This window comes from Mustelus asterias, chromosome 17 (assembly GCF_964213995.1).
Source record: "Mustelus asterias chromosome 17, sMusAst1.hap1.1, whole genome shotgun sequence".
In the NCBI taxonomy this organism is placed as follows: Eukaryota; Metazoa; Chordata; class Chondrichthyes; order Carcharhiniformes; family Triakidae; genus Mustelus; species Mustelus asterias.
Window position 1 is genome coordinate 27018414 of NC_135817.1, and position 20030 is coordinate 27038443.

Below are 20030 nucleotides of genomic sequence, written 5' to 3' on the forward strand. Positions count from 1 at the left end.
CACAGCACCAGGGACCCGGCTTAAATTCCGGCCTCGGGTCACTGTCTGTGTGGAGTTTACACATTCTCACCGTGTCTGCGTGGGTTCCTCCGGGTGCTCCAGTTTCCTCCCACAGTCCAAAGGTGTGCGGGTTAGGTGGATTGGCCATGATAAATTGACCACAGTGTCCGGGGGACTAGCAGGGTAAATATGTGGGGTTACGGGGATAGGGCCTGGGTGAGGTTGTGGTCAGAGCAGATTTGATGGGCTGAATGGCCTCTTTCTGCACTGCAGGGATTCTATGATTCTATGATAATCTCACCAAGCAAACATTAGTGTTTCGCCATTTAAAGACATTGGTTTTGGAAAGCATCTGTCCAAGAAGCACTAAACAATTATAGTGTCTGGAAAAATTGCCCAGTTCCCACTGCCGATCTTCTCCCTGGATCATTTCTGGTAAGGCTTTCACATGGTCTGCTGAGCACATGCCTATGTTAAGCAGGGTCATACCTGTAATATATTGACTGGGGTCTATGGCATTCACAGCACGCCACTGTAAATTCCAGTTTCTCAAGCCACTAATTCTCAATTGCCATCAGGGCAAATGAAGGCTTTCAAAAACCAGTGCGGTTAAATGTTTATGTGCTGATGTTTGCTTGGTATAATTGTAAGTATAAAGATAAAAATGTTATAATCACCTGCACTCTTTGTTTCAACAACATTTTTGCTGCACTCCCACCCTGTCCAATGATGCTTTGAAGAGACTGCTGCAGGCTGTGCAGAAAAATGGGTCGGAGTTTCTGTTTTTTTCAGAAACTGAATGCTCCTCCCGGTTTCAATTTAATCCTTGTAGTTGAGGGGCCTATTTGCAACCTTCCACTTCCTCACTACAAGACACACACTCGCAGCTCTTTACTGATATTGAAAAGATTTCCACATTGAAAAGAGGCCCATGCTACAAAATGGCTCGGGCCTCTTCCTGTCGCTCACCTTAATATTAAAATCCACTCAAATATGGTTATGTGCAAGTCCCCTGTGCACTGACTCTTATTGGACGTTTCATGTCAAGGCATCAGACTGTAATGTTAATAAAGCATATTACATATATATTTGTTAAAGGAACAGGATGCTTTAATACCCTTTCACCTCTAAGAATCTGGAGTTCTAGCCCAGACCTTCAGAACAAAAATCTCCTTTCCTTGGCGATAAAGGCACTGACTGAGTTTAATGCATCGCCATTGTGTTTGATGTAGTGTGAACCTTCGCAGCTTAGTGTTAATTGGCAGGCTTGTTTTCAATGGCAGTGAAAACCTTTGCAAATAGAAATGTCAATGTGGCTTAACACCACCGAAATCCAACATTGTGGTTTTCCCACCTTTTGTGCATAAATATCAGGAGCAGGAAAATTGTGAGAATCTATTGTACACTTGCTGTCAGGTCAGATCTATCGATCACAGAAATTAACTGCAAGGAACAGCGGAGCTCAGCACCGAACATACTGTGCTTTCTTTTTTATGTTCACTTGGTGTAATTGGTGATAGTCAAAGGTTGTTTTGTGACTGGAAACCTGTGTCCAATGGTGCATTGCAGGGATTGCTGCTGGGTCCCTTTCTGTATGTCGTGTACATTAATGATCTGGATGTGAATGTGGGAGGTATGATCAATAAGTTTGTAGATGACACAAAAATTGATGATGTGGGAAATAGCGAGGAGAAAAGCCTTTGATTACAGGATGATATAGATGGACTGGTCAGATCGGCACAACAGTGGTAAATGGAATTTAACCCTGAAAATTATGAGGTGTAACATGTTTGGAGGACTAACAAGGCAACATACTACACAATGAATGGTAGGACGCTATGAAGTACAGAGGACCGGAGGGACCTTAGGTGCATGTCCAAACATCCCAAAAGGCAGCAGAACAGGAAGGTAAGATAGTTAAAAAGGCATAAGGGATACCTGCCTTTATTAGCCAAGGCATAAAGTAAAAGATGTGGAGATGCTGGTGTTGGACTTGAGTAAACACAGTAAGAAGTCTCACAACACCAGGTTAAAGTCCAACAGGTTTATTTGGTGGCACAAGCCACTAGCTTTTGGAGCGCTGCCCCTTCATCAGGTGAGTGGGAGTTCTGTTCACAAACAGGGTGTATAAAGACACAAACTCAATTTACAAAATAATGGTTGGAATGCGAGTCTTTACAGGCAATCAAGTCTTAAAGGTACAGACAATGTGAGTGGAGAGAGGGTTAAGCACAGATTAAAGAGATGTGTATTGTCTCCAGCCAGGACAGTTAGTGAGATTTTGCAAACCCAGGCAAATCGTGGGGGTTACAGATAGTGTGACATGAACCCAAGATCCCGGTTGAGGCCGTCCTCATGTGTGTGGAACTTGGCTATCAGTCTCTGCTCAACGACTCTGCGTTGTCGTGTGTCGTGAAGGCCGCCTTGGAGAACGCTTACCCGAATATCAGAGGCCGAATGCCCATGACCGCTGAAGTGTTCCCCAACAGGAAGAGAACACTCTTGCCTGGTAATTGTCGAGCAGTGTTCGTTCATCCGTTGTTGGAGTGTCTGCATGGTCTCCCCAATGTACCATGCCTCGGGACATCCTTTCCTGCAGCGTATCAGGTAGACAACGTTGGCCGAGTTGCAAGTGTTACAACAGGAAACGATGACCCGAGGCATGGTACATTGGAGAGACCATGCAGGTGCTACGACAACGGATGAATGAACATCGCTCGACAATCACCAGGCAAGACTGTTCTCTTCCTGTTGGGGAACACTTCAGCGGTCAAGGGCATTCGGCCTCTGATATTCGGATAAGCGTTCTCCAAGGCGGCCTTCACGATACTCAACAACGCAGAGTCGCTGAGCAGAGACTGATAGCCAAGTTCCGCACACATGAGGACGGCCTAAACCGGGATCTTGGGTTCATTTCACACTATCTGTAACCCCCACGACTTGCCTGGGTTTGCAAAATCTCACTAACTGTCCTGGCTGGAGACAATACACATCTCTTTAACCTGTGCTTAACCCTCTCTCCACTCACATTGTCTGTACCTTTAAGACTTGATTACCTGTAAAGACTCGCATTCCAACCATTATTTTGTAAATTGAGTTTGTGTCTTTATACACCCTGTTTGTGAACAGAACTCCCACTCACCTGATGAAGCAGCAGCAAGCACTCCGAAAGCTAGTGGCTTTTGCGATCAAATAAACCTGTTGGGACTATAACCTGGTGTTGTTCAAACTCTTACTGTGATTACATCCCACTCAACCATTTCCTATTGCGGCCGGCAGGAGAAAAATCAGAGAGTGGAAAACTTTAAAAAAATCCTGCTTCCTGTTGGCCAAGGAGCAAAATAACTTCCTGACAACATTCTGAAATCAGAGTTCCTCAAAGTAATCAATATTACAACAAATGGCAAAACAAATCGTTTCCGAAAGATCACGATTAATTATCCAAATATCTCCCTGGAACCAGGGTAAAGCATTGGTTGCTCTAAAATGTGTTGCGCTCCGAGTTCTCTCCTTCAAACGCTGCCACTAAAAACAGAATCTCCATCTCAAAACTCATCCCCCCCCTCTCCACATCCCTGGTTCTGCCCATTCTGCCACTCCGCACACCTGAATCTGCCTACCCACCTCTTTGCACCCTCGAATCTGTCCATCTCCCCTTTCCAAAGCCCTGCCCGTACCCCCCGTCCGCCCACCCAAATCTGCCCATCCCCCCCTCCACAACCCTGACTCTGCCCATCCCCCCTTTCCATCCCCGAATCTCCCCATTCCCTCCTCTCAACACACCGAAGTCTGCCCATCCTGCCCTCTCCACATCCCTGGCTCTGCCCATTCTGCCACTCCGCACACCTGAATCTGCCGACCACCGTTCTGCATACCCGAAGCTGCCCATTCCCCCTCTCCACAACCCTGGCTCTGCCCATTTCCCCTCTTCAGACCTCCGGATCTGCTCAAGCCCCCTCTGCAGTCCAGACTCTGCCCATCCACCATCTCTGCACACCCGAACCTGCCCATACCTCCTCTCCAAACCCCAGCTCTGCCCAACCCCCTTCTACAGATTCCCAGCTTTACTCAACCTCCCCCGCCCCCCCCCCCTCCAGTCTCCCAGCTCTGCTTACTCCCCTCCCTCACCTCCAACTCTGGCAGATGGCTAGATGGCAAGGTATGCTGCTACAATAGAATGATGGATTATCCTCCTTCAGGAAGGTTGCAATGCTCTGAAAATTCCTCCTTGTGCTGAATTAGCTGATCTTAGCTGCCCTGGCAGTTATACCGTGAGCCACGGAGATGGGATTAGGGGAGGGGCAGGAGTGGTGGTGGGACAGGTGGTTGGTGAAAATCACAGTAAGAAGTCTCACAACACCAGGTTGAAGTCCAACAGGTTTATTTGGTATCACAAGCTTTCAGAGCGCTGCTCCTTCATCAGGTGAGACTCACCTGATGAAGGAGCAGCGCTCCGAAAGCTTGTGCTACCAAATAAACTTGTTGGACTTTAATCTGGTGTTGTGAAACTTCTTACTGTGCTTATTCCAGTCCAATCCCGGCACCTCCACATCATAGTGAAAATCAATCAGGATTCGTGTTCTTGTTGCTGTCTAGTGGCTGTTTTTGTCTGTTGTTTGATTCAAGGGTGACATTTATCCAGAGTTGTGAGTTCTTGCCATTGGTCTTCATGTAACGGAACAGGCCGATTCCTGACCTGCTGATCTGTAGGCATATGGGGCGGGATGTCCCACAAGGAGGGAGCAATGGCCTCATGGTATTATCGTTAAACTATTAATCCAGAAATTTAGCTAATGTTCTGGAGACCCAGGTTCAAATCTTGCCATGGCACATCGTGGAATTTGATTCAATAAAAAAAATCCGGAATTAAGAATCCACTGATGACCATGAAACCAATGTTGATTGTCAGAAAAACCCATCTGGTTCACTCATGTCCTTTCAGGAAGGAAACCTGCTGTCCTTACCTGGTCTGGCCTCCATGTGACTCCAGAGCCACAGCAATGAGGTTGACTCTGAACTGTCTTCGGGCAACTAGGGATGGGCAATAGATGCTGGCCAGCCAGCGATGCCCATGTCCCACGAATGAATAAAAAAAAGGATGGTGGGATCAAGAGTTCAGCATTTGCTTCCTTTTTTTCCTTCTCCACTGCCTTCTCCTCAACGTCAAGATATTGTGACTCAAAGCGTGGTGCAGCTTGATGGATAACTTGTCCCCATTCTGAAGAATTGGTTGCAAGCTCCTCGCAGTTATTAATGTCAATGTCAGCTCATTTCATGGAGAGTTTCAGAATGCCCTTCAAGTGTGTGCTTTGCCTTCTCCAGGAACACTGACATTTGAGAGTTGCAAAAACAGGAGCTGGTTGGCTGAGAGACATCTCTCAGCTAGCCAGGCACTGTGTCCACTCCATTGTCGATGATTTTACAGGAGTTTTGCCTGAATGCGAGTGGAGTGGGGCTTCAAGGAGGACATTAGCATTTGTTTGACAGTCCTCCCATTCAATCCAGTGCACGTGGTGGAGACATTGTGGGTGGAATTTCTCTAGTGCTCATGTGTCTCAGTCCAGATGTCACTGCAGTTCAGGAGTGTGGTGACAACAACTCCTCTTTACATTAGGATTATTGGATGACTTGTGGAGGTTTTTGTTGTCAAGATTTGATGTGGTTTGTAGAAGGCTGAGCTGGTGCAGTGATCCTATATTGAATCTCCTCATCAATTTGACAGAGGTGGCTGTCAAGAAATGGGAAGTGCTCAATATATTACAGAGTCCTTCTCTCAACGTATGTGGAGGTGGAATATTTGGCTGACCAGGTGTGGGTTTTTATATGCATTTTGGCAACATTCAAGGACAGACAGAGTCTTTTGTGTGGAGAATTGAAGAGATTGAGAGTGACTCGCAAATTTTCTGCAGAGGGGGCAATGACACTGCAGTCATCTGCAAACTGTAGATCATGTATGTCTATGGTGGTCAGTTTAGTTTTGGCATGGAGATGACTGAGGTTAAGGAGTTTACCACCTGGACAGTACCTTGCCTCTCACCTGAGGTGCAGTGATCCACACGTTAAATCATCACCAGTCAGCTCTCCCCTCAAAGGGGAGGACAGCCTATTGTCATCTGGGACTATGGTGACTTCACCTTTTTCAATCAGGACTGGCAGCTCAGCAGCCCAAGCAGCGTCACTACAAGGGACCGGGTGCCCTTGATGCTGCATTAAGGGGGGGATGCTGGGACCATGGTAGGCCATGGGAATTGTTTGGTGTTGGAGAGAGAAGTGTCAGCAGAAACATTACTATGAGGATGGCTACAGCCTTCAGAAGGCCATGGAGTATGCACAAAGGAGAGCTTTCGACTGGAACTCTCTGGAAGGCTGCCAAGTTTCATCTGGTGGTCACCCCATAAGGCAGTGGGTCCTCCTAATGCAGCAAATTTCCCATGGAGTCAGAAAGTGGCCCTTAACTGGCCACCGATGTGGTTTGATTTGCCTTAGAGCGGGTACTCAAGCTGCCAACTTACCCACCACTGGTAATATTACATGACAGCAGGAAGAAATCAGGCTCTCTTTTGATGCCTTACCACACCATTTTTTGGCAGCCCTTGCCTCCCAGTCTGCTCCCAAAGGACCAGGAAAATTCTGGCTCGTCATTCAGTAGTGGCACAGAGAGAATTCTGCTTTTACTGATCACCGAGTTGGGTGGATGAGAGTTAAACATCCTCTAGCCTGACACTCTGGTTCCAGCAGCAATGCTCAACAGTCTGTGGATCTGGAAGTTTCCCAACTTGAATTTTACTGGCAGGTCAGAATTATCATTTTGTTGTTGTTGCCCTTTAATGCTGAATTCATTCCCTTCTATCCCTCCCCATTTCTTCTTTTAAAAGTGCTATTCAGCAAATTAAACAGCTCCTTAAAAATGTGGATTGAGATGTTGCCTTGACAAGTTGTTTTTGTTTGGGTTTGCAGAAGAAAAGGACCAGAACAGTCACACGTTCCTGCCATGGTAATGATAAGCATAAGTATTCTGATATGCTGACATATTTGTTTATGAACAAATAAACATTTTTAATGAAGCTGGTTGTAATGATGTATGTTACAGACCTCATCAGGAACAAAAAGTGTATTTATTAATAAGGAAAAACTTGTACAGAAGTTCACAGCCTCACCAGCTGCTCCAGTCTCTACATGTCTTCAGCCTGTCTTCTGCCTAAGGCAGGGCTCCACCACCTGGGGTGATTATCCACTCACAGTCCCAATTGGTCCCTCAAACCAGGTGACCCCATTCTGCTGTGTTGTCCTTAGAGGGACAATCACTATATCCGGACACTTCCTTGCTGAATTAAATGATTGCATCCTGCTCTACTGACTGTTCTGATCACTGTCCTGTACATCCAGCATGTAGATAGCCAGAGACTACTTTTTAATTAGCATGTGCCACACATCTCTTCAGTGATTATTCCCTCGGAATAGTACTTCGTTTCTCTTTGGAGAAAGATAAAATATTGCAGGATATCAGCACGTTGGCTTTAACAAATACCTGCCCACCCCTCCCTCAAAACAGGCTCCTTATCTCTGCCATTCGTCCCAGGGAATACTGACAACACTTAGTCAAATCTTGTCCAAGTTGAAGCTTCCTCTCTTTGATAGCTGCAAGTACTGCATGTGAGCTGAAATTAAAATTAACCTCAGATCAGTTACAGGTGAAAGGGTAAAGTTTAGAATTGGAAAAGCTTGCACTTGTCCATTGAGGTGTGTAGTTCGGGGTTTAAGCAGAAGGCATTTTGCTCTGCACATTGCACATGACCTGTGAGTGACTTAATGCTCTGGATACCCAAAGTGAAGGTGTGATGCAGAATTGATATTCCTTACCTCTACAAGACAAAAATGAAAAAGAGTTGGCTTCTTAATACTTAAAATGCACTTACTGTACTGGCCCAGGATTAGAAATGTTTCAGCTCAAAGATACAAGCCACTAGAGGAAACTGCAAATATTTATACAGCTCGTTAATAGCACCGGTCATATACATTCAGCATCAGTGTTAGAAGACGGTTCAGGCTGTTCTACAAGGCCTGAGAACCTATGCACTTGATGCAGTTAAGTCCTATATCTGCACAGCAACTGAAAAGCAAAGGTTCAGCCCTGCCTGGTTGCACTGTTTACTGTAAGCAAAGACCTACCTTCATTGTTGTGCTGTTGTCGAATCGGAAAGATTTAGTTTGTCCATTCTCAAGGTAAACTTTCAATACATTCGGCATGAAGAGGAGGGAATTATCTTTGACAGTGTCCTGTGAAAGACAAGACAGGCATGTTACAGTCTAATCTTTCCAGGGCTGCAGTGGCATTTCTGCAGCATACATGATTACATTTTCTCCTCATTATCTCCAGTCAGTAGACTGAACTGTGAAATGCTTGTTACATTAGATTCCTTCAGAATATTCATTCATCATAAATTTACAGAAGTTAATTTGTGGATGATCTACTCCTGGAAGAAAACATACAGATTACCAAATTTGGAAAAAATAAATGAGCATGAGTTGACCTCCTGTGCCATTTCTCAAAGTGTAAAAATAGAAATACTGGCCGGAATTTTACCAGCCCGTCCTCCACGCGAATCGGAGTGGGTGAGGGGCAGACAATGGAAAGATCTGTTGACTTCAGGCAGGATTTTATGGTTTCGGGACGAGCGAGGCAGTAAAATTCCTCACACTATCTTTCTTTAGCTCAGTTTCCCTCCCATCCGACCTCTTTTAGTGTCCTTTTTTCTGCCTTTGACATTTTCTTACTCTCTGTTTGACTCGCACTCACTTTTTCGCAATTTTGTCTCTATAGTATTTTGTTGTTTGCCTGTCTTGCTGTTACTATGATCTGTACTCTGCTGTGTCTGTTCTATTATCCATTTCCCAATGTGTCTTTATGCAGTCTATTGATGTTTATTCCCTGACTTGTTGAAAATGTACATTCTGTCGTATTTAAAGGTTAAGACATGCATCAAGATGGGAAAGAAAATGTACCCAGTTGTTGGTGAGGATCTGGTCTGAATGGGACATATTATAATATATACATTCTAAAATGAAACAAAAACTGAGACTCAAGGCAGGATTTGAACTGCGCTCTGGAAAGAAGAGAGTTGGGTGAGGTGAAGGAAGGAAAGGCTCAGAACTGGGCTCATGGATGTAAAAGAAGGGCCTTATATTTAGACCAGATGGCCTTCAGATTGGTGTTGCAGTGGATCTGGAATTAGGGCCCTGATCCATTCTGCAAGATCCAGGAACCAAATGTATATTTGGTAGCAGAGAGACTTGAGAGATTAGGCAGGAAGGGGGGAACTGAGGCACAGAACGGGAGAAAGTGGCACGCAAAGACTGGTTGAGACAGTTCGGCCTGAGGCTGTCGGAAAACCCAAGATACCAAGGCGGGAAGAAGCACAAGGCCTGAGGCCCCAATTAAAGCAAAGTGGTAATTGTGGCAGACCATGAAGCCAGATAGCGAGGTTAAAACAACAATCCCTTAAACCTGAAGGAAACATACTGTTTCTGAGGCCAGAGTTGAAAATGGATCAGGAATGTTGGGTCGGAGCTTTTATAATGTTGATCTTTTTGATGGGAGTGTAGTTGGTATCTAAGTCAGGGATTAGCAGGTTATTTCTGCATGCTGGCAGAATGTTTTAAGAGGTTGTTGGTTAAAATTAGCAAATGGTTTTCCAAACTCTGTCTCATGGTCAATTTTACGAAGCAACAGAAACTTCAAACTAGCTGATCTAGTGAATCAAGACTGTTAGTTTGATTGTAATCTTTACTCTTGGTTTGCAGCAGCTAAGTTTTTATGCAACAGAATTAGATAGTGTAAATGAATAATTAGTTCCCTTAATGGCTGTGCTATTTTTAAACTCAACCATTAATTTCCAGTTGTTACAAGCCTGTGACATAAAAGAATATTGTGTCTAATCTTGATAAATGTGATATATAAAATGGAACTGTATATTTGGCTACATTAACTTGGTACTCTTAGTGTACAGTTTGGTGCAATGAAAGTGCATAACTGGGATAAAGAGGTGAGTGCTCCAATACTGTGGCCCATATGGTTTCTCACCCACTTGGTTTAATTAATTAACAGAAAAGAATGGGGGCTGTGAATCAGGCAGATGGCCTTCTGCCTGCAAATGTCGAATATGCTCTCCTGTCACACAAAACTCTGCACTGCATGCAGCATCTTGTAAAGTTTACCCTACAAAATGACATACTAAATGTGTCCCTTTGATTTTTTGCAATCTCGGTTTTAGCAGACAGGACAACACCATTTCAGTTGCAACATTAAATTGTCATGAGGATGAGAAACATTCTTTACTTTCAGTAAAATCTTGCTGATGAAAGATGAGTCTCTTTATTGCAGCTTTAGGGTTTTTTGCCCCCCGACAGATTACATTCTTCTGACTGAACAGAAGTGTATTTTAAGCTCAGCAAGTTTGCAAACAACTGCACACTGCACAACTTGCTGACCAGCTGAACAACTGTGAGAACATTATTTCATGCGGAAGGTGCCTATTGATTTAAGGTACCTACTGATTCATACTCTAAATGCAGCAACAGTGTTGCAGGTTACATGGAACGAAAGCCCCACGCTAGCTTTGTCATAGTTCACTAACTATCGTCAAAAATGTTTAGTGATGATCTGATCTATTTCTCTCAGTTACATATCTTACTGGGGTTGTAAACCTTTCAAATTTGAAGAAAAGCCTGCTAGGGTGGGAAGAAGTAGAGTGGGAACTGGCTCATGTGGAGCATAAATGCTGATACAGATCAATTGGGCTGAATGGCCCGTTTCTGTGCTGTAAATTCTATATCATTCGAAGTAATAAAAATCTCTGAGGTAAGGAAGAGGTGACAAAATTCATTATGTACCTGGCAGCTCAGTGTCAGCCCATGCTGGGACTAGACTCGGAATTGGTGATGCAAAGCAAACAAACGATATGCTCGGCAAGAAAGTCGTTCATCTCAGTGGCAGGTACTAGTGTCCCATATGTCTATGAAATGCACCATACTTGCCTTGTCTCCACTTACCGGAACCTGGCCATTTATGATGACCTCCTCCGAGAAACGAACTTTCACTGGGTTGGACTTCAACCTGGCCTTCTTGGCTGCGCTCATAAAGGCCGACTTGGGAGACTGAAACAGGGAACAAGATTTAGGCATTGGGAATTGCTCATGGCACCATTAATTAACTTGAGTGCTCAAAGGTCTTTTCAGTTCAACCATAAACTGCCTTACGGTCCACCAGAACATTTTGATTACAACATAAAGTGTAACAGGTTGTTCAGGCCCGTTTCTGTGCTGTAAATTCTATATCATTCGAAGTAATAAAAATCTCTGAGGTAAGGAAGGGGTGACAAAATTCATTATGTACCTGGCAGCTCAGTGTCAGCCCATGCTGGGACTAGACTCGGAATTGGTGATGCAAAGCAAACAAATGATATGCTCGGTATGCAGAAACGATATGCAGAAACATTCTGTACCCTGTTTTGTCTTAAAGGTTGTATTTTAAATTCTTATTTTCTTTTGTTGTTTCATTTTGCTTTTATTACCTTCTACTTATCCTCCGGTGTAAGTGAGTCAATGGGTGACTCCTTCCAAGGCTTCTGCACCAATTTGACAACACTGCCAATTTCACCCCTTAAGCATCACACTTGCCCCACCTCTTGTTTTAGGGAAGCACTTGACCTCAGCTCAACATCACCTCATGCCAAGGTGACTAAGCTGAGCAGATCAATGAGAGTTGATCATAATTTTCACCAACCTGGCATCAAGTGGCAATGCTGCAACTGTGCCCAGTGATACTGCCTGATAGCACAAATTCACTCAGCATGAGAATTAATTTTCATTCTTTCGAGGGATTTGGGCACCACTGGCAAGACAAGTATTTATTGACAATCTCTAGTTGCCCTTGAGAAGATGGCAGTAAGCTGTATAAAATTCACACAATGCCAGTACTGTAGGTTGTATGAAGGTGTATTTTAAAATCCATCACGGAAATTGAGTATTGTAAAGGATAATACATGTGAAGGCAGCTTTATCACGAACGACTTCATAACAATCCCCCAACTATTAACAATTTCTTGTTGACAGTTTGGCTACAACTCATTAAAACCTTCTCTTGTCAGTTTTCTAATATCAGCTAAGGAAACTTTTCTCATTAAGATGTTTCGGAAGTGTTTTCATGTTACTGAATGAGGTCAACATCCTCAAATATAGACAATGTTTACTGACTGTAGTGGCATCCATTTTATATTGCATCCTCGTTTTAGTCACAACGTCAATGACCACCGGCACTGACTGGAAATCACTGCAATTTGACAAGAACAAATACTAGATGATCTCAACTCAATCAAAGTATCTTTCCTGAATAATCCCAACTCAGACACAATTTATTGTAAATATATATAACTCTACTACTAACGAACATTAAACTATGATGTGCACATTATTTCAGTTTCAGTGATTTATTTTACAAATGACTTAAACTAATCAAAGGCATGTGTGTTTGGTTAATTGGTCATGCTAAGTTGCCCCTTGATGTCAGGGGAATTGGCAGGGTGGATATGTTGGGTGGTGGGGATAAGGCCTGGGTCGGATTGTTATCGGTGTAGGATCGAAGGGTCGAATGGCCTCCTTCTGAACAGTAGAGATTCTATAATTCTAATCTGTTTTATGACAATCTGAAGTGTACATGATCCAAAAATAAAATAATAATGGAAATCGCATCTTGATTTGATCCTCCGATGAGCTTCTGACTTCATAATCTCTCCATCACCAGGACTGCCTACTTTTAAATCCGTAACATCACCCATCTCTGCCCCAATCTTAGGAGATCTGTTGTTGTAGCCCTTAGCCATGCCTTTGTTGCTTCCAGATTACTCTGTGGTCTCAGTACCACCCTCTATAGATTAATGCTCTTAGCATCCTACAGCCGATATTCAAAGGGACAGCATGGTGGCACCGTGGTTTGCACTGCTGCCTCACAGCGCCAGGGACCCAGGTTCAATTCTGGCCTTGGGTGACTTCTGTGTAGAGTTCACACGTTCTCCCCGTGTCTATGTGGGTTTCCTCCGGGTGCTCTGATTTCCTCCCACAGTCCAAAGATATGCGGGTTAAGTTGATTGGCCATGCCCCTTAGTATCTCAGGATGTGTGGGTTGAGGGGATTGGTAGGGTTAATAAGTGGTGTTATGGGGATAGGGCATGGGTAGGATGCTCTGTTGGAGGGTTGGCATAGGCTCGATGGGCCAAATGGCCTCCTTCTGCACTATATGGATTCTATAATTCTAATCCAAACCCTGTCCTGCTCCTCCATCACATCTTACGGACCTACAACTGGCAACACTTTGACTTTAAAATTCTCATCTTTGTGTTAAAATCCTTCCCTGGCCTTGCTGCCCACTTTTTCTGTAACCTCCTCTGGCACAGTCACCACCCCAAACTTTCCGAGTTTCCTGCATTCCTTCATTTCCGCTCTCTTGCACAGCCTGATTTTATTTGCTCCACCAGTAGCCACTGTGCTGTCAGCTCTAGCTCTGAAATTATCTTTCCAAACCACTCCATCTCTCTGCCTCTCTCTCTCCTCCTTTACTCCATTCCTTAAAAATTATCTCTTTGACCAAGCTTTTGGTCAAATGCGCTGAGATCTATTTCTGTGGTTTGTTGTTAAATTCTCTGATAATGTCCCTGGGATGTTTTATTATCTTAGAGGCGCTGAGAATTGTTGCTAGCTTCATTACTACACAGTGCATTTGCTAATGTGCTTCCAATGGTTTCCTTGTCTTTGTTGGCGTATGTGTGTTATTTTTATACTCTTGCAGTTTCAATCAATTGACCCATTACAACTAATGGCAACTCAGATCAATGATGTCCAAATCAACCATCACCCAACTGCATGGGCCTGACCAACTGAAATAAATTAAGTTCTGCACAGAACAGGGCTGAAAGTCTTTTCCTATTGATGGTATATCAGGTGGTGAAGTTACCCAAGAAGTAATTAGGTGAGCCTCAAGCATCCACTTCTTTTGACGTTTAGCAGCATGTAAACTGACAAAGTAGCAGACGTCTTATACACTTTCATCAAGAAAATTAACAGGTGTTTTAAAATAGAGTTGGATAAAACATACATGTTAAAAAGAACATATAAATCACATCCATAAATAACATTACCAGTGGGTTTTTAAAATATAACTTTGATTTTCTCTCCGTGGGTTTAAATGAAAAAAAAATGGTGGGATACCTTCTTCTGTACTTGTGCAAATTCTATTTTCCAAATCATGATTTCTTATTACGTACATTGTTGGATACTAACGTTGAAACACTTTGAAATAACGTGTTCTCATTGCGAAATAATGTTGAAATGTGCAGATCCAAAATTCATCTTTCCATCATTGAGCAAAAACATTAAACCATTTAGTTCATGTCAAAAAGCAGAGAGAAGAATTTCAAAGCAACAAGCTAAACAGTTGCATTCTAATACCCCCATGGCATAATTTCAGAACCGTTGAGTTCTATTAAACACTTGAAAACAGATTAATTGTGGCCAATGAATGTAATAAACAGACTAGCTCTGAGGCCCATGAAACTTTGTGTGCAGATTAATATCTGAGATCTTTGAACTTTGTACATTCAGTAACTCTGGGGACCATGAGATTTAGAACACAAATTGTATGTTCTATAAGCTTCAGGAAGGAGAATAATCAATAGCATACAACTAATCTAAATAAACCACTGGACCATATTTAACTGTGACCAGCTATATGAACAGTAAGCTTAAGTTTATTTATTCGTGTCACAAGTAGGCTTACATTAACACTGCAATGAGGTTACTGTGAAAATCCCCTAGTCGCCACACTCCGGTGCCTGTTCGGGTACACTGAGGGAGAATTTAGCATGGTCAATGCACCTAACCAGCACATCTTTTGGACCGTGGGAAGAAACTGGAGCACCCGGTGGAAACCCCGCAGGCATGGGGAGAGCGTGCAGACTCCGCACAGACAAGCTGGGAATCGAACCTGGTTCCTTGGTGCTGTGACGCAGCAGTACTAACCACTGTGCCGCCCTTCAGGCTTTCAGGCATTTGAATGAATGATGTGGTAATCATTTCGTTCCACAGCCTGTAAAAAGGCAGTTGGTTTTCTTATTGCAAGAATGGAATATTGGCCCAGATCATCTGGTCAGTGTTGATACTGCATGTCTCGACACTGCCTGTAAAAATTTATTCGACCTGACGCTATTCTGATCCCAAATGAAGCAGTGATTGGTCAACTTTTCCATGAACAGTAGAAATCAAGACTTGTTCGAATAAAGCAATGCATTTTTAGCAGTAAATGGTTCACTAAAAAGAGTGAAACACAAATAAATTAAAATCCTCCAGTGTTATGAAATGTGGCTAAGAAATATATGGGTGTATAAGTATTGTGTGCGCATATGTGTGTATGCATATGGGTGTGTGTGCATGCGCATGTGTGTGTATGGGTGTGTGTGGACAGAAGCACTGACAGATGAGTGAAAAGGTAACTGAAGTATTAATATATACTCAATGCTGTCTCAGTGCACCATGATGATGCTACCAAAGAAAATAATTGCACTCCTAATTATGAGCTGCAGAATTCTTTGGAGCACAGCCAAGGATACGACTTTTCACATCTCTGCCACCACGCTCAGCAAGCATATTGTGCTTTGCATTTATCAAAAACCTTTCCGGAGAACTTATTTCTGAAGCCATTTCTCATGCATTTCTTGTCATCTATGTGTTGAAGAAAACAGTTCGGAATGTGTGCTGGCATCAGTTCTCTACAGCTAGCCTTGTTGCCATTGCCAGACGGATTTTAAAACAAACTTTAAAGCAGCCAGAGTGGGTATTGAAAAGTCATAATCATGATTTGAATATTTTGGCCACCAAACGTCCCTAATGTTAAGTCAGCAATACTGTACAAACCCACATATGGGCCAATCAGAAAACAGGACTACACTTAGCATCCAGTGTTACTGTAAAAGTCCACTTATAGTTGCTGTCCATGGCCTTGTGCTTCAGGCTTCTGGGGCGAAACCACTTTTTGGTGCAATGGTGCACTCTGCCAGCAGATCAATAATTGCCCCCCTCTCACATCTCCCTCCAGAATGGTTGCTTGTGAGTAGGATCCTTACCATCCACGACCTTATTGTGGACAATTGCTTTTACGTCAGAGGTCTTGACAAAGACTTGACGCACAGGTATTGATGCACTTATTGATGCTCTACTTCGCACTACCTGACCTGCCCAAATTGCCTTGGTGACCTTGTGCTTCTAATCATTAAACTTTAATATAGGCCCTTCCTTCTTGTCCATCTTCTTGCCTCCTTTGAGCACATCCTCTTTGATCAATCCTTACACTTTGCCTTTAAAATCCTTGGGAACAATTCTTCCAGCCTGTTGCGCTGCTCCAGTGGCGCAACGGGCCGGGAGACATAAGCGGAGGCCATGTAGCGAGTGGGCTTCTTGCTGGGCGCCATGGCTTCCACGCATCTCTGGCCGATGGAATTCCGGCGTTGTCAGCTCCGTGCGAGAAATTGGCGCAGCGCTGAATAAATGATGTAAATGGCCATTAGCATAGCATTAGCGAGCATGGGACTGAAGTCTCCGGGCCCGCTAGCCTTCCCCCCCCACCCCCACCAGGAGTGTTTCACTCCAATGGGGTTTGCAACAGCTCCCCACTCGCGGGGTACTGGCGGCTGACCCCGCTGGAGTGAAGGCATGCCACGGAAACCCCCCAGGAGGTCAGGTGTAAGGGGGGATGCTGCCTGAGCATTGCCAGCTTAGCAATGCCAGCCTGGCCCCCTGGCACTGCCCAAGGGGCAAAGTGGCACTGGCCACTGGGCATCGTGCAGGCGTGAAAGAGGTGGGGCCAGGACCTGTGCGGGTCAGGGCCTGATCAGTGGGGAAGAAAGATCGAGGCAGGCCGGGGTGGGGGACCCGGAGGGGCAGTGTTGCATGGTCGTGGGGCTGGCCAGCGATTGAACTGGCCAGTGATTGGGAGTCCGGCAATGTGGGGCTACTGGGCATACGCTGATCTTGGTGCTGACAGATAGGTGCATGTGCAATGGCTCGCTCAGTGCTATGCTGCCGACCTCTCCAGTGGGGATAGGCCCCACCCACAGCTTTTTAATAAGATTCACGCCAGTGCATTCTTTGATGCACAGTGTGTGGGAGATTCATTTTGAAAATCCTGCTGAAAAAAACAGCAGGATTTACTCCAGTGTTTACGCGAATTCGGCACATCAAATTTTTTTGGGAGAATCCCACCCCTAGTTTTTTTCAAAAAAAATACACCAATCCAAGTGTCATCCCATGTTTCTGATCAAGATATCCTTTCTGCATGTCTCCTTCAATGTCAACACTGAATCACTCATTGCCCATGGGAATTTTGACCTCCATCACAGTTCACCTTTCCGTCTCGCTCTCACTGTCCTCTCTCCATCAATAAAAAGTCTTCGACCCATATTTACAGCCACTCAACTTTGCCATCTCACACGATCCCTCTAGAATCACCCAATCACAGATAAGGTTACCTCAGATCACTTCACAAGTATCCACTCACACCCTCCTTCTTTCTCCTAACCACATTTCCTTCTCTGCCCACTCCAGGGAAAAGTGCTCCCCTCGTCACTGTCAAACTCCCAATGATGTGGAGATGCCGGCGTTGGACTGGGGTAAGCACAGTAAGAAGTCTCACAACACCAGGTTAAAGTCCAACAGGTTTATTTGGTAGCAAATACCATAAGCTTTCGGAGCAGAGTACCTACTCTTGCAACTCGGCCAACGTTGTCTACCTGATACGCTGCAAGAAAGGATGTCCCAAGGCATGGTACATTGGGGAAACCATGCAGATGCTACGACAACGGATGAATGAACACCGCTCGACAATCACCAGGCAAGACTGTTCTCTTCCTGTCGGGGAGCACTTCAGCAGTCACGGGCATTCAGCCTTGGATCTTCAGGTAAGCGTTCTCCAAGGCGGCCTTTACGACACACGACAGCGCAGAGTTGCTGAGCAGAAACTGATAGCCAAGTTCCGCACACATGAGGACGGCCTAAACTGGGATGTTGGATTTATGTCACATTATCAGTAACCCCCACAGCTTGTTGGATTTATGTCACATTATCAGTAACCCCCACAGCTTGCCTCCTGGACTTGCAGAATTCCACAAGCTGTTCTGTCTGGAGACAATACACATCTCTTTAACCTGTGTTGAATGCTCCCTCCACCCACATTGTCTGTACATTTAAGACCTGGCTGGCTGTAGAGATTTGCATTCTAATCAGTATTCTGTAATTTGATTTCTGTGTCTGTGTACTGTTTGAGAACAGATATCCACTCCATCTGACGAAGGAGCTCTGCTCCGAAAGCTTATGGTATTTGCTACCAAATAAACCTGTTGGACTTTAACCTGGTGTTGTGAGACTTCTTACTGTGGAAACTCCCAATGCCCAGTCTTTGACCCTTCTTTTGCAACTGTTAATGTGCTCTTTCATTCCGTTAGCCCTGTCTTTGACACCCTTATCTCGAGAAAAACCCTTACTCCTTCTTATACTCCTGCTAAGTCTTCTATCTAAGGGGCGCTAAGTTGAATGCATCTGGTGTGCAACTTGTTGCGCCATTCATCATTAGATCAGTTTGGATCACAATGAGTGCGAAATATCAGCTCCTGTTTGTTTGATAAATGGTTCATTAATCCAGAAGCATGCTAGATTGTAAAGATAACCTGCAGCAACCATTCTCCACTACCAAACATTTTCTTAAATCCCCCTCTTCTGCTCTCTCCATTCTCACCTCGAACAACAAATTCAAGGAGTTCAGAGGTTCCTTTGTAAATAAGATTGAGACAATCTGCCTCAGCCACATTCTTCACTTTCTAATCCCACAAAGACACACTTCCCGAAATGTCGCTAGCCACGTTCATATGCCTTACTCCAGTTTATTTCCTATCTTCCCTCATGCATTCTCTGGGCTCGTCTTTGTCCATAACACCAATATCTTGGTCTCTCAGCATTTCACCTCTGAACAAACAACTATCCTCCTTTCCCCCTTGCTACCTCATATTGTAAATGGTTGCCCCTCCATTTTGTTGTTTTTAAACCCCATTCCGGATGGGAAGTCAGCAGGTACTGATGGAAAATCATGCATTGGAAGGCTGATGTCTTTGTTTTCTCCTCAATTGCGTAGGCTAAATTCGGGAACAGTCATTCCCCCAATGGCTCCAAGCTGGGCAAGGAACCTGAGTGATTTTTACTGCCAACTCACCTGGTTTCCAGCCAATGAGCAGGGTTAAAATTGCCCTCGAGTATCTGATGCGTGGAAAATAGGGAACATTGGAACATAGGACTAAGGAGCAGGAGTAGGCCATTCGACCCTTTAAGCCTGCTCCTCCATTCGATAAGATCATGGCCAATCTGGTTGTGGTCTCAACTCCACCTTCCTGTCTGTTCTCCATAATCTTTGACTTCCTCATTTATCATAGGATCATAGAGGTCCTTCAGCCCATTGAATCTGCAACGACATATTAGAAGCACCTGAACCCCCACCTAATCCCATCTGCCAGCACTTGGCCCATAGCACTGAATGTTATGTTGTGCCAAGTGCTCATCCAGAGTGCATGTCACATTTCATCATGGCCTTTGTACATTTTACACACTTTTGCTTTCACGCAGCCATAACCTTTGCCACTATGTATAAAGTAACAAACTGAGGAGGAGGAAAGAGAGGAGACAACCAACATATGCCCTTTCAGGTATGCTGTTCGTGATTGGCTTAGCTGACTACAATATCAATGAATGCAGCCATAATTCCCAATTCCCCAACAGTTCCACACCTTTACTCCCCTCTGTTATTGGCCATCGTTATGTCCTGTTGGCCATAATGCTCAGATAAAGGCCAATGCAAAACAAATATTCCACACCAACGTTTTAATCAAGTCACTTGATGCTTTGTGTAAAAGTCAACTTTGTCAATCTTGTACACTCACTAGTGT

At 44.3% G+C, this 20030-nt stretch overlaps 1 protein-coding gene across 1 annotated transcript in view; it reads right to left on the reverse strand.

The window, feature by feature from the left end:
• Window positions 1-20030, reverse strand: part of LOC144506139 (FERM and PDZ domain-containing protein 4-like) — a 559161-nt gene that overhangs the window by 33186 nt on the left and 505945 nt on the right. Inside the window, exons 6-7 of the mRNA XM_078231973.1 lie at window positions 11050-11154; window positions 8170-8277 (exon numbers count right to left, since the gene is read on the reverse strand). Of these exons, the coding sequence (XP_078088099.1) occupies window positions 8170-8277; window positions 11050-11154 (213 nt within the window). The remainder of the gene's footprint in view (window positions 1-8169; window positions 8278-11049; window positions 11155-20030) is intronic.